The 14,373-nt window shown below is 47.4% G+C and overlaps 1 protein-coding gene across 3 annotated transcripts in view; it reads right to left on the reverse strand.

Annotated features, from left to right (window-relative positions):
* Nucleotides 1-14,373, reverse strand: part of NADK (NAD kinase) — an 84,292-nt gene that overhangs the window by 47,351 nt on the left and 22,568 nt on the right. For all 3 annotated transcript variants that reach the window (XM_066606833.1, XM_066606831.1, XM_066606832.1), the window contains exon 2: nucleotides 8,871-9,090. In XM_066606833.1, the coding sequence (XP_066462930.1) occupies nucleotides 8,871-9,049 (179 nt within the window). In that variant the 5' untranslated portion in view covers nucleotides 9,050-9,090. The remainder of the gene's footprint in view (nucleotides 1-8,870; nucleotides 9,091-14,373) is intronic.

The following is a 14,373-nucleotide window of genomic DNA, read 5'->3' on the forward strand; positions in this document are numbered from 1 at the left end:
CCCCATCCCTCCCTGCAGGCCCGCATGGGAGAACGAGACCTCGCCTCCCCATCCCTCCCCCTGCAGGCCCGCATGGGAGAACGAGACCTCGCCTCCCCATCCCTCCCTGCAGGCCCGCATGGGAGAACGAGACCTCGCCTCCCCATCCCTCCCTGCAGGCCCGCATGGGAGAACGAGACCTCGCCTCCCCATCCCTCCCTGCAGGCCCGCATGGGAGAACGAGCCCTCACCCCCCCCCCCCTCCCTGTAGGCCCGCATGGGAGAACGAGCCCTCGCCCCCCCCCCCTCCCTGCAGGCCCGCATGGGAGAACGAGCCCTCACCTCCCCATCCCTCCCTGCAGGCCCGCATGGGAGAACGAGCCCTCGCCCCCCCCCCCCTGCAGGCCCGCATGGGAGAACGAGCCCTCGCCCCCCCCTCCCTGCAGGCCCGCATGGGAGAACGAGCCCTCGCCCCCCCCCCCTCCCTGCAGGCCCGCATGGGAGAACGAGCCCTCGCCCCCCCCTCCCTGCAGGCCCGCATGGGAGAACGAGCCCTCGCCCCCCCCCCCCTCCCTGCAGGCCCGCATGGGAGAACGAGACCTCGCCTCCCCATCCCTCCCTGCAGGCCCGCATGGGAGAACGAGACCTCGCCTCCCCATCCCTCCCTGCAGGCCCGCATGGGAGAACGAGAACTCGCTTCCCCATCCCTCCCTGCAGGCCCGCATGGGAGAACGAGACCTCGCCTCCCCATCCCTCCCCCTGCAGGCCCGCATGGGAGAACGAGACCTCGCCTCCCCATCCCTCCCTGCAGGCCCGCATGGGAGAACGAGACCTCGCCTCCCCATCCCTCCCTGCAGGCCCGCATGGGAGAACGAGACCTCGCCTCCCCATCCCTCCCTGCAGGCCCGCATGGGAGAACGAGCCCTCACCCCCCCCCCCCTCCCTGTAGGCCCGCATGGGAGAACGAGCCCTCGCCCCCCCCCCCCCTCCCTGCAGGCCCGCATGGGAGAACGAGCCCTCACCTCCCCATCCCTCCCTGCAGGCCCGCATGGGAGAACGAGCCCTCGCCCCCTCCCTGCAGGCCCGCATGGGAGAACGAGCCCTCGCCCCCCTCCCTGCAGGCCCGCATGGGAGAACGAGCCCGAGCCCCCCTCCCTGCAGGCCCGCATGGGAGAACGAGCCCGAGCCCCCCCTCCCTGCAGGCCCGCATGGGAGAAGGAGCCCCTTTCACATAGACTTGTATGGGAGAGCGCATGCCTGGGATTTTGAATAGAGTCACTCTTGTGCATCATGCCAACTTCAGAGAGGGACACTGCTGGATTACAGGAGCAGCGGTGTATAAAAAATACATCACCCGTCTTCCTGTCACATCCCCCAGCAGCACCATAACTTAGATTATGGAGCAGTAGGAATTTGACAGGTTCCCTTAAACCAGAAATCTGCAAAAGAGGAAACGCTGTGTGAATTTTGACTTGAGCAGCATGCTCCGAAAGTACGCGGGCATTCTTCGGGGATGAGTGATAGAGAGGGCATCATCGTCCAGCGCACAGAACCCACATGACAGTGGTTGGCGTTAGAGGAGTCTTCTTTAAATAAAATGGCGACACTCACATTCCAAGAATAGCGTGCAATCATCCGCTTGTGTGGAAGGAAAACCATCAACATTCATCACCAGTTGAGCGGGATGTGGGGAAGGAGTCTTGGATGTGAGAACTGCATATTTCGTGCATGTGACAGTTCAAAGAAGGCCAAACGTTAATGAACACCCCAAAAGGAGCCTTCACCACGCACCAGCCAGTCCGACAACATGATTATGCGAGTGTCAGCAATCTTATCCGCAGTCAATCGGCAGTCCTCCATAATCACCTTCTCCAAAGTTGACATTTCCGAAGAATCTGTGCACGCTATCCTGCACACAAACCTGAAGACACGTTGCAAGAAAAATGGCCGAAGGCGGCTGAACATGTGCTCTTCCATCAAGCCAATGCTCCTGCTCATTGGGTGGCCTTGCATAGGGTTTCCTCATGACAACAACTTTGAAGTGGTTCCTTTAGTATTCCCTAAACCCATCCTAAAGAGCACTTGTTTGGAGATGTACCTTGTAGGATGCCATGCATAGGATGTATTAACCCTTTCCAATCCAATTTTGGATTCAGGGTTTCCTAAAATGCTTTCTCTTTTTGCTTTTATACAACGATGCCATCTGCTGGCTAAAGCCAGCGTGTGTGCGCCAGAGAGGCTTCGACAACGAAGTGGCTGGCAACAGACAGTAAGAATACCCTGTCGGACGTCTTCTGACATTGGAGCTGTACAAGCTTCAATCAGAACGTAGGAAAACGTCAGACAGTGGATTGGAAGTGGTTGAAGAGTCTGAGGGTATGGCAAGCTTCAGGTGGAAGGATTGTGCACAACCTATCGAGCGTTCCCCACTGGTTTGACTCTTTAGAGACCCCATAAAGCACATCTCTCTGTAGCTCATCATTAATTAGTGAACCCACAGTCAACAAGCAGTGATCTGCCATTCTTGTAGATCACATACACTTCAGAGAAAAAAAACCTACAACCCAGCCTGGCCAACTCCTCATTAAGGAGATGTTTGGAGTTGCAGGATCCTCAATCTTCTGCTAGGTGAGTTGGGATGCCCTTAAAGCCTAAGATGGGAATACCCCTTTAAGCAGAGAATATACAAATCAACAACATGATTAAAGAGCTGCTTTGCAGTCTATTGTGACTCCTGAGTCGTCATTTTATAAGGGACATCTGCTGCCGTCAGCAAGAACAATCCAGTTGTGCATCGGCCTGCAGTTCTCAGCACACAAAAGAGACTGGGATGCAGAGTTTGGCAGAGCCGGGAGGACGGCCATGAAAGAAAGCAACTGAGAACGGCATTTTCTTAAGCCAGGAGACTGCAAAAACATGAATGATAAAATATGGAATAACATTGCAGACTGTATTCCGGTCGGTACGGTCCTATACTGGATGCTGCATAAAGCACCATATCCCCCTTAGAAGAACTGAAAACAGTGTTTGTAGGGGAGACGATGCATTTTATACAACAGGTCGGAATTTGTTATTTTGCTTGTTTTTTTCTTGCACACATAAAATTACCAAAATATAATATGGCTGACAACTAATAGGACTACTATATTACACCTTAAAAGGGTTTTTGTTTTTTTTCACTTTTTTTTATATAGTTTTGAGACCCCAGTGCCCAAAGCTATATAGCAGTAATATACTTGCTGTGGTGCTGGATCGCTGCGTTGGTAGTCTGGCGCTTCAGCATTTCATAGGCGTATGTATTCTGGCTTGGCTTTCAAATCGCAGTCATTGTTACAGAGCTTGCATAAAGAGTCTAACACTGACTTGCAGGAATGCTGTCTTCCAATAGGTGGCGATGCAGAGATATTGCTCCATCTCCCTCATTAGTATTTCATAGGTGACATCACCCACTAGTAGGCCTGGTGACATTCCGTAAACCCGTTACAAGGGCTTCTGATGTAGAACCCCCGGGCAGGTTTGCGAGATGCCACTAATGACATCCCTGTCTGGTCTTCTATTGGCTGCAGGGGTCACGTGCATAAACAAACTACGTGACCGCTGGGGCCCAAAGTAATTAGAAGTTAGAGAGACAGCAAGCGGCGTCAGGTGAGCAGCCCGGCTGCAGGAGAAGAGTACAGGTTTTTTTTTTTAAATCTTGTATGTAATGCATGCCCCCCGTGGCCACCATTGTTTTCTATGGCTAAAAATCCCTTTTAAGCGTAACATAAATGGTAGAGTTGGAAGTCATCCAGGGTCATCGGGTCCAACCCCCTGCTCAGTGCAGAATCACTAAATCATCCCAGACAGATATTTGTCTAGCCTTTGTTTGAAGACTTCCATTGAAGGAGGACTCACCACCTCTCATGGTAACCTGTTCCACTCATTGATCACCCTCACTGTCAGAAAGTTTTTTCTAATATCCAATCTGTGTCTCCTCCCTTTCAGTTTCATCCCATTGCTTCCAGTCTTGTACAAATGAGAATAGGGCTGATCCCTCTGCAGTGTGACAGCACTTCAGATATTTGTAGACAGCTATTAAGTCTCCTCTCAGCCTTCTTTTTTGCAAGCTAAACATTCCCAGATCCTTTCATCTTGTGTTTGCCTTTTTGGCTGCTACATCACATTGTTGACTCATGTTCAGTCTGTGATCTATTAGTATACCCAAGTCTTTTTCACATGTGCTGCCGCTTAGTCCAATTCCTCCCATTCTGTATGTGCTTTTTTCATGTTCCTTGCCTAGATGTAGGACTTTGCATTTCTCCTTGTTAAATACCATTCTGTTAGTCGCAGCCCACTGTTTTTCTGGATCTTTTTGAATACTCGCTCTCTCTTCCCTAGTGTTAGCTATCGCTTATAGCTTGGTGTCGTTGGCAAATTTGATCCATTTTCCATTAATTCCCTCCTCCATCTTTGTTTCTCCATGCCCACAGGGTCACTTTTTCACTATTCAGAGCAGGCTTCAAAATAATTGGGAAGAGCAGGGAGGGGGAGAAAGATTGAGAACCCTTTTAAGTTGGGTTTTTCTACTTGACTGTACATTCAGAGACAGACATGTATCACAAAGATGTACATCCTCTAATACCAAGACAGATGCTTTAGGAAGAGAGTAGTCAGCGATGAATCCAGAAAGCGGGTGAGTATAAAAGAATACATTACCACCCCTAAGAGCACTATAACTTCGCTTATGGTGCTTTGGGAATGTGACAGGTTCCCTTCAAAGCTTCTGAAATCTAGGAGAAGCAGGTCAGGTCCTCAGCTATCAGAGACAACCGGAGACCCAGAGGAGAAAGCAGAAACAGTTTTTAACCGCTTTGGTTTTTTTTTCCAGCCTACATAGTGCTAAACGAGTGTTAGGCCCCCTGCACACGGGCGGAAATTCTGCGGCGTGAAAATGCACACGGAAAACAAGTCGCGGCATGCTCTATTTCTGTGCGGGTCTCGCAGAGGCCCGCACAGAAAGGTCACTCCCGGCAGCGCTCTGTGCATGCGCCGGCTGGCCGGCACATGGTGAGACCTGCACTGGTCCCTGAAGGGGCGCGGGTCGGTCCCGCTGCGAGATTTCTCGAAGGGGATCCAACCTTATGCAGTGAATTGAGGATGCGGTACTGCCTATTTTTCTATTGGACCCACCAATCACCTGATCACCAGCACCTCCTGGGATGTCAGAGATGCTGGGTCTTACCAAACCCCAGCCCAGCCAGCGTTATCCTTTAGGGAATGCCTTCTCCTGTGACTCCCATGGATGCCCCAGTTACAGTGGAAAATTGTGAAATAAAAAAAATGACATTGTAAATATCCACCAAAAAGGTCTGATATGACGACATGAGGGACATATAGGTTAAAAAAGTTACAAAAATAAAATTAAAAACAAAATCTATAATAAAACACAAATGACGAGGTTTTTTCTAAAAAGGAGTCAAGTCACAAGGAATAGTTTTAGAGAAAATCTAAAAACTATAGTATTATTTTACTGTATTCTGTAATTTTGTATACATGTAACAGAAGCAGGGGGTTCTCTACCCATAAGGCTCGAAATCTTTAAAAGTGGACGTGACTAATTTTGGAAAAACACTCTTCAAATATATTTTTTCAAAAAGTCCACACCAGCCTAAACGGTTGTCATAGCCGCCCTGTAATCAGAGACTATATAAGGTATATATCCAAATGTCCGAAACAAATGGGGAACCTATTCCTACACTTTTTTTTTTTTATTTATAGTTCTCCATTTTGCTTTGATGTACTAATTTTAGGCCTCCTGCAGACGGCCGGGTCGGATCCCGCTGCGAGAATTCTGCAGTGGGACCAAACCTGAGCCCCTGCAGGGACCAGCGCGGCACTCACCTGCTCCCGTGGCTCTGTGATGTGGCGGCTGCCGCCCAGCCGGCGCATACGCAGAGCGGAGCCAGTGGCCAGGGAGTGACATTTCTGTGCGGGGCTCTGCATGCCGAAATAGAGCATGCCGCGCGGAAAAATCGCGGCCGTCTGCATAGGATTGCGTTTTCTAACGTAATCCTATGGCAGCTTCCACGGGCGGAAATTCTGCAGGAAATCCCGCCGCGGAATTTCCGCCCGTGTGCAGGGGGCCTAAAAAATACATTTTTTTTTTTACTTTTTATACACATTTAACCCTAACAAAACAAAAAAAATTTAATTGAAAAAGGTATTAAAGAAATAAATAAATCAGCCCTACGTGTCACAAAAATATATGCAACAAAAGCAATTTTGGTAGCCCAAGAAAAATAAGTAGTCAATAAAACCATCACATGTATAAAATTGCTAAAAAAAGTCTTGTCCTTTGGGATTGAAACACTCTGGTCATTAAGGGGTTAAGAAACGGTTTCTTGCTCCCAGAAGCCGTGCACTATGGGGCAGTTTATGTATTAGATGGATCAAGGTGACCGATGCCCTACGATATGTAAGAAAGCCCCCTAAATAATGTGGAGGCAGGCTATGCGACAGCAGTATACTCCGCCCGGTGGATAAGTCCAGGGGTGAGGCGGTCAGAGTTATTGCATTGCGGAGCTTTGTAACTTATATTGCATTTGGCTACAATAAAATCTACTCTGCATTCCTTTCAGGCTGAGCATTAGACTGTTTATTATGTATTGTGTGATCCGGGCAGACAAAACTTCCTCCTCAGCAACCCAGCTATGAAATTAATAACATTTGGCAGCGGAGGATGCAACAATCTGTTTTTTGGAAATCCAACAATGGAATAATATTGCTTATCAGAACGCTTCTGCGGTGCCAAGAACGACATGAAAAGGACATTCCTTGGGAACAGCGGAGGTTTGTTTCCACTGAGCAATTCACTATGGGACCAATACTTGTTCTTTAAGGGACCGGCAGTGTATTTCGGGGCCATGTGCTGGCCGTATGATTCCATAGACAGCCACAATATAGCCTATGAGGCTATACCATAAAAAAGGACTGGTGTCTGTATGCTGTTCAATGAAAGTTGCGCCTGAGTCTTTCGGGTACAACTTACCCTTACGCCTAATAAACATCTACCCTAAGACCTCATGTCCACGGGTGGGTCAGGTTCCGTGGGCGGGAGCCCCGCCGCAAGATCCCACCCTGCATGCGGTATCAGAACATCACTTTCCAGTCCGGATGCGTGTGGGTTGCCTGTCGTCTCCTCCGTGCATGTGGGCGAGCACGACCCCCGCACATGCGCAGTGAAGGGTTTTTAAAAAAAAAAAAAAAAATCTCTTGCTCTTCTGCGAGACCCGCAGCACACCCGGAGTGACGCAGATTGGACGGCTTCTATTGACTTCAATGAAAGCAGCCCCCACGGGATTGGCGGCAAAACAGAGCATACTGTGATTTGTTTTCCGGTCTGGAAGGTCCGGAAAACAAACCCGCATGCTTTATAAGCTGCGGGCGCCCATGATTGTCTATGGGCGGCTTGAACTCCAGATCATCTGCGCGGATCCCGGAATTCAAACCCGCCCGTGGACATGAGCCCTAAAGGAGCCACAGGACCAGTTAAGTGATGCTGTGCAGGGAACAGCAAGCACCGCTCAACTTAAAGGGGTTAATCCACCAAAAACCTGCCCTGTAGATAGTTTATAAATATGTGATCGCTGGGGTTCTGACCACTAAGACCCCAATGAATCAAGATAATGATGTAACCCTAGTTAATGCATTACTACCTCTGTCTATTCAAAATGTTCGACCACCAGCAGCACTAATTTTAATTACCTTCTCAAGGGAGGCTTCTCCAACTGCAAAACTGTGCAAGAAAAATGGACTAGGATTTCCCAGTAGGTCGACAGTCCGTATAGAGATGCGAACAGCAGCAGAATCCTTTGGTGCAAAAATTCCTCCATTATAGGATAAAAATGACCACGCAACGTTTTGATTGATTACCGGTCTTTTTCAAGGATGAATCACATTAAAACATACCCCCTTAAATACTAAAGCATATCCCAATGTGGCCAATCAGATCATCAATCATTACATCATTTCATCCTCCTCCCCGCATAAGCATCATCCCATTGTACAGCTGTGATGAGAGGGAGGATGATGAAATGATGTAACGATTGACTCTTTTAATTTAAAGGGGTTGTCCCGCGGCAGCAAGTGGGGTTAAGCACTTCTGTATGGCCATAATAATGCACTTTGTAATGTACATTGTGCATTAATTATGAGCCATACAGAAGTTATAAAAAGTTTTATACTTACCTGCTCCGTTGCTGGCGTCCTCGTCTCCATGGTGCCGACTAATTTTCGCCCTCCGATGGCCAAATTAGCCGCGCTTGCGCAGTCCGGGTCTTCTGCAGTCTTCTATGGAGCCGCTCGTGCAGAATGCAGGCTCCGTGTAGCTCCGCCCCGTCACGTGCCGATTCCAGCCAATCAGGAGGCTGAAATCGGCAATGGACCGCACAGAAGCCCTGCGGTCCACGGAGACAGAGGATCCCGGCGGCCATCTTCAGCGGTAAGTATTGAAGTCACCGGAGCGCGGGGATTAAGGTAAGCGCTCCGGTAAGCTTTCTTTACCTCCCTGCATCGGGGTTGTCTCGCGCCGACCGGGGGGGGGGGTTGAAAAAAAAAAAACCCCGTTTCGGCGCGGGACAACCCCTTTAATGGTGCCTAGTTGTGTGGGCCTGCGCTTTAACAGTAATGCTCAAAGATGGAAAAGGCCTTCTAAATTATGTTGGTTCTTCCAGGTTGCATTTTTGTTTTCATTTGCATAAAATATAAAAATACAGAGCACAGTCTGTGAAACATAAAAGGGTAGAAATTACCAAAAAAATAAAAGCTGAAAGAATTCACAAAACAGCAGCCCACTGGGCCACCAGGGATCATGTTGTGAAAAATAGCTAGCCACTACATCTTTCTCCACCCACCTGAATTCCTTGCTGCTTCCAGGTCCTGGAGATGCAGACAAACTGCGTGCCTTTGTCCTTCCTCGAATGGGTTTTCCTTGGCTGATGTCCTCCTCACAATCACAAGCTGCGAAAAAAAGTGGCTCTTCAACATTCATGTTCTTCTCTTTGCCACACACCTTGTTCTGGGATCGCTCCATAGTGCAAATGGGAATGCCTCAGTCACAAAGAAGGAAGATACCTAAAAGAGAAGGAAATAATCTGAGTTATGTATTACATGTAACGCCGATGTGACGAGTGACACCTGACCCGAAAGCACTGTACACATCCCCACCCAGCTGACAATCAGACACACCAAGGAGCAGAGGGAAGCGACGATCCCGGGACTACCTGTCTGTGCTAACAGCTTATTAATCTATGCAGCCTTACACTGTGTATGTGAAGAGTGAGGAAACTCCACCCGGCTTCCTCTCAACTAGTATAGGTTACTACCAGGAACGCAGAAAGGTCCGTGGATTACACAAACAGGATAAAGTGTTACCGAAGAGGGAAGAAATCAGGCTTTTACACTGAGACAATGTTGCAGAAGTTGCCTTGCCAGGCAGCAGCAGACTGGATTCTGCAACATGAGATTACATAATACAGTGTTGCAAGCTGCGTGTTCTGTAGGACTTCATGTCCACGAAGAAGCTGCAACCAAGTGGTCAAAACTACGTGCCTAGAGCCGTCCCTTCAGAATGGTCATAGTGACGGATACATTAAAGGCCCATTTACATGCAAATATAATCTTTCAAAAGGACTAAAATATTTTGCCATCTATTTATATAAAGTGTTAATGGCCATTAACACTTTATCATCTTCATTTGCATGTAAAAGGGCCTCCAGGAGATGTTTGCAAATCCCAGCATGTGAGTAATCACACGCCCAGCTGTGCACACAGCTACATTGTTTTGCTCTAAGCTGGCGGCAGAATACAAATGTTATCTGCCGACTCCCGTGCAGATAACAGTGTGCGGTCTACTGACAGGTGTTTGCTTTATCTGTCAGTAGCTGAACTATGGATTTTAAGTTCACCTTAAAATCGTTGTTCAAACGAAAAGTGCACGATGCCTGCGTTCACATGTACCGTTTATCGCTCATTTTCGGTCTTTTTTTAACTAATTTTTTTTAACTAACTTTTACATAGAACGATAATCATTCATAAAAGCGTTCAAACAAGCACAAATAAACGATAATTGTTCAGTGTAAACGCAGCCAAGGATTTTTCATTCCTTCTCAGTCACTTATACAGCGAATGTGAACGACTGAACGATTTCTCGTTCGGACGAACCAATGATGTATCTGCCCGTCTAAACGGGCGGCACGAGCGAATGAGTGAACTCTGACATCGTTCGCTCAAACGATGAAGCATTTCATGTAAACGGACCTTCAGAATCTACAGCGTGGACAATGATTCTTGAAACCTCATCCCCATTGCTGGTATTGGAAACCGTGCAGCATTTTCTCAGCAAGCAGAGAAGCCCTTAGTGTGTCTTTAGAACGGTTGGAGTTCAGTTTTTAAAAGGGATTTTCCGAATTGTTACATTTGTAGGCAGAGATGGCCCGCAAGGTAAAAAAAATAAGCCAATACCCGTCTGTCCTACTCCCGCTGTGTCCAGCACCATAACTTCGGGCCTCCCCACTGAAGTAGCATTTACATGCTGCAGCAGCCCGTGTACAGGACAGACTGCTAACACTCCCCTTTTTTAGATTCCTTCTCTGACATACTGCCTTCAGGCTGCAGCAGCCTGTTTATGCAACATCACAAGCTGCTGCAGCCATAGACAGAGCTCAGTGATCGCTAGTTTCAGGTCATATGCCCCTCAATGAACATGCATCTTACAGATGGAGGGAGGGTAGTCAGAACGTAAAGAGGAGGTGGCCTTGTCATACAGAAGAACGGGACAGACTTTTATAACCAACCAACTACATTCATATTAAAAAAACTTTGTATTTTAATTTAACCCTGAAGTGGCCAACCCCTTTAAAATTAATGAACAAAGAATTTTGGACCTACTATAGTGGTTGTCTCACAGAATAAGGTGGGTTATCTGATCGATGGGGGTCCAACCGCTGGGACCGTGACCCATTAAAAAAAAAAAAAAAAAAAAAGCAGTCCCCAAAATGACTAGAACGGTAGTCATGCATATGAACTACCACTCGAGTCTTTTCAATGGCGGGCCCGCAGATAGCCGAGCACATCACTAGGGGTCCCAATGGCAGGATAATCTGTGACCAATTTACTGCAGATGACCCTTTTAACAAAAACGGATAGTTCAGAGAACTTTAATAACGTGACACCGATAAGGGCCCGGTCACATTACACCAGAGGCTCCTTTATACATCCGGAATAATACAGTACCCCGGACAACATAAACTAGCATTTTAATTGGAATTCCAGCAGCTGAATGAACCCCATTATAGTCAATAGGGTTCATCCGGCACTTTTGGGTCCGGTGGTTGCAGCAATTTTTCTGGGTTTGGCTTTGAAGATGGAGCCAAATAACAGAAATCAAAGCGGGGCAAGTGTGAATGTGCCCCAATGTAGATGCAAACAGGCTGTGGAACTAGATGAAACAAAGTTCACCCCGCATGTAGGGGGCTGCAGTTATCATGGACGGTTTATACAACTGCATTCTGTTTTACGGAAATATGCAAATATGCTGAAAAAAAAAAGGATGGAGCAAAAAGAGCCAAGAACAGCGAAATCTATAACATTCCTCATGTTCACTTTGTGTCCTAATGAAAAGAAGTGATTATTTTATATCCAGCATTACAATAAGCCATTTGTTACTCGCTGATTGCCCCCACCCCTCAGCGACCGAGCGCTCCTTGCTCTCTACATTCAGGACTGCCAGGAGTCTGAAGACTCTGCTGAAGGCTTCCTTCACATCAGGCCTACAGGTGGATCCCAGGGGGGCCGTGAGCCAGACGTCGGCCCCCCACACCTTTCCACTTCAGTGCATGGAGAATGTGCTGGCCAAGAATTTGTGAACAGTAATCATGTATCATTATTTGCATGTATAGGGTGGGCTACGGATCTTCACCACTCTTACGAAAGCGGTCTTTGTTGCCCATGGCAACCGATCTTTCATTTCATATACTGCTAAGGTAGAATGAAGGCTGTGCTGTGATTGGTTACTACACTGCTGAGGTAAAGTGAAAGCTGCGCTGTGATTGGTTGCTATGGGCAACAAAGACAGATTATCTTTTAGACAGCTTCCATAAGAGTGTGGGGCCGGCCTACTTTCCGTGGCCACCCTGTAGCTATAAGCGGGCCCCCCATAATGAAAAGCACCCCAGTGAGACACGGTTTCACATAGTCAAAATAAAGACTTCTAGGGCCCACATGATGGCTATAAAATCCCAATCCCATGTGGTTACAATATACAGAATTTCATGCCCCACACATGCTCCATTTTACTGCGGTTCCCACACAGACTGCTTCCATTGAAGTCAATGGAAGCCGTCCAACCAAATTGCAGATGGGCTGTGTATTCTGCGGGAAATGCAGGGGTTAAAATTATTTAAAAATCTGTACTGTGCATGTCCGACGGCGAGCCATGTGGACCATCTGCAGTACAGAGAAAAAGAAGAAAATACAGGCATGCGCGGATGCCGGCTGGGCACAGGGTCGGACTCCACTGCGGGCTCCTGCATGCGGAATCCAATCTGCCCGTGTGCATGCGCCCTGAAGCCAAAAGATGGTGCAAATTGTAGTGCATATCTACCCCGGCTCATAACAGACACTTCGGACATTTTGCACAGACCAAATGTACCAAATTTATCTAGCAGCGTGTCTTAAAGAGGTTGTGCGATTACTATATGAGTTTTTTTTAGGGGTTAAAATAACAAATCCAGTACTACGTACCCATCAGAGATCCAGAGTGGCCACCCTCCCAGCTTTTCTTTTTTTGGAATGGCTATCACCTGATCACTGCAGCCAATCAGGGGCTGTAGTGGTCACATGACATTCTCGTGGCATATCCACCCACAGCATCTGAGCAGATATGCGAAGAGAACGGCACCTGGGCGCTACAGCAGTCAGGTGGTAGCTGCTCCAAACCAAGACCAGGGGGGCTTCAGGGTTGCAGTTGGATCGCCAAGGGAGAGGACAGGTAAGTAGTTCTGGATTTGTATTAACACCAGTGCAACGGTTCTTTAAAAAAAAGTTAAATAATAATAGAGTAACCCAACAACCCCTTTAATTTTGGAGCAAACATCGCACAAGGTTCTGCTTTCAGTCTTAATAAACGTGGGCCTTAGTTGTCCACTAACAACCGCTGTCAATATCAAAAAATGGCAAAGAGAAAACTAAAAATGGCGAACTATTATGATGGCTGTGTAAAGCTGCCATCTTCAGTCGTAGAGTTCAACGATGATTTTTACGCCTGCATAAAATGAACAACCAATAGAAAAGCAAACTATTTATCGTCCGTCATTCGGCTGCATTTACATCTTTCACTTTTGCTCGTTTGAATGATTTTTTGAAGGATAAGCATTGCGTGTAAAAGGACCTAAAGACTCGGCTACAAGAGCCCCCAGAAGCAATTATTTTGCAGAATTATCAAAAATGTCCTAATTTTTGTGGCTAAAAAGAAATTACAAATACTTCTACTAAAACCTTTTACAAAACCTCCGTACACCATTGCTTCAGCCCGCACTTCCCTTTCATTGGGTGAGAAATCTACCTAGTTATGGGGAAGTGTACGAAACCTTGGATCTATGCACAATACTGGACTTCCCGTTATCCACTATTTGTCGCATCCACCGGTTCTCAGCTGTAAACAAAAGGGACCATAAGACAATGGGAACCCGTGTTCTCACAAGTCAAGAGAAAGTGTGCCCGATCATAGATTAAGTGGGTTGTCCAGTTTGTAGAATCTGATGGTCTATCCTCAGAATTAGCAATCAATACCCAATTGTCACCAAGACCCAATGGGTACTCATTTTACCGACCTCAGAAGGAAGGAAGGCTGAATCAACCTTGATCCGGCTACCTAGAACACATGGGGATTAAACCCACAACCTTCAGGTCATGAGCGAGAGCTTAGGACTGCATTTCTGCTACCTTAACACTCTGCACCACACGAGGAATAGAAATGAGACCCATTATAGTCAATGCCCCTAGTCACAGATATGGAGTACACAGGTCCTGCGTAAATGACAGTCAGATGCAAATGTAGGTGGAACCTCCCATAGAGGACACCATTCATTTAGGTCTTACTCAGCCGTGTCCATGTTTCTCCCACAGACTACTCTGAAGATCGTTCTTGCATTAGCAGCCAACTCTTCGGTTCTCTGCTCCATTCTGTATAATGCAGAGCTCCTCATGAAATATCTTTGTAATATCTATTATTTCTTGTTATTGGATACCCATGTATAGAGTAGCGCTGTCTACGACATTATTCCATACCGCAAAAAATAGTATACCCATGTATATCACACAGGAGGAGATCAAAAGAACACTTGTGTGGCTTCCGCC

This window comes from Eleutherodactylus coqui, chromosome 6 (genome assembly GCF_035609145.1).
Source record: "Eleutherodactylus coqui strain aEleCoq1 chromosome 6, aEleCoq1.hap1, whole genome shotgun sequence".
NCBI lineage: Eukaryota > Metazoa > Chordata > Amphibia > Anura > Eleutherodactylidae > Eleutherodactylus > Eleutherodactylus coqui.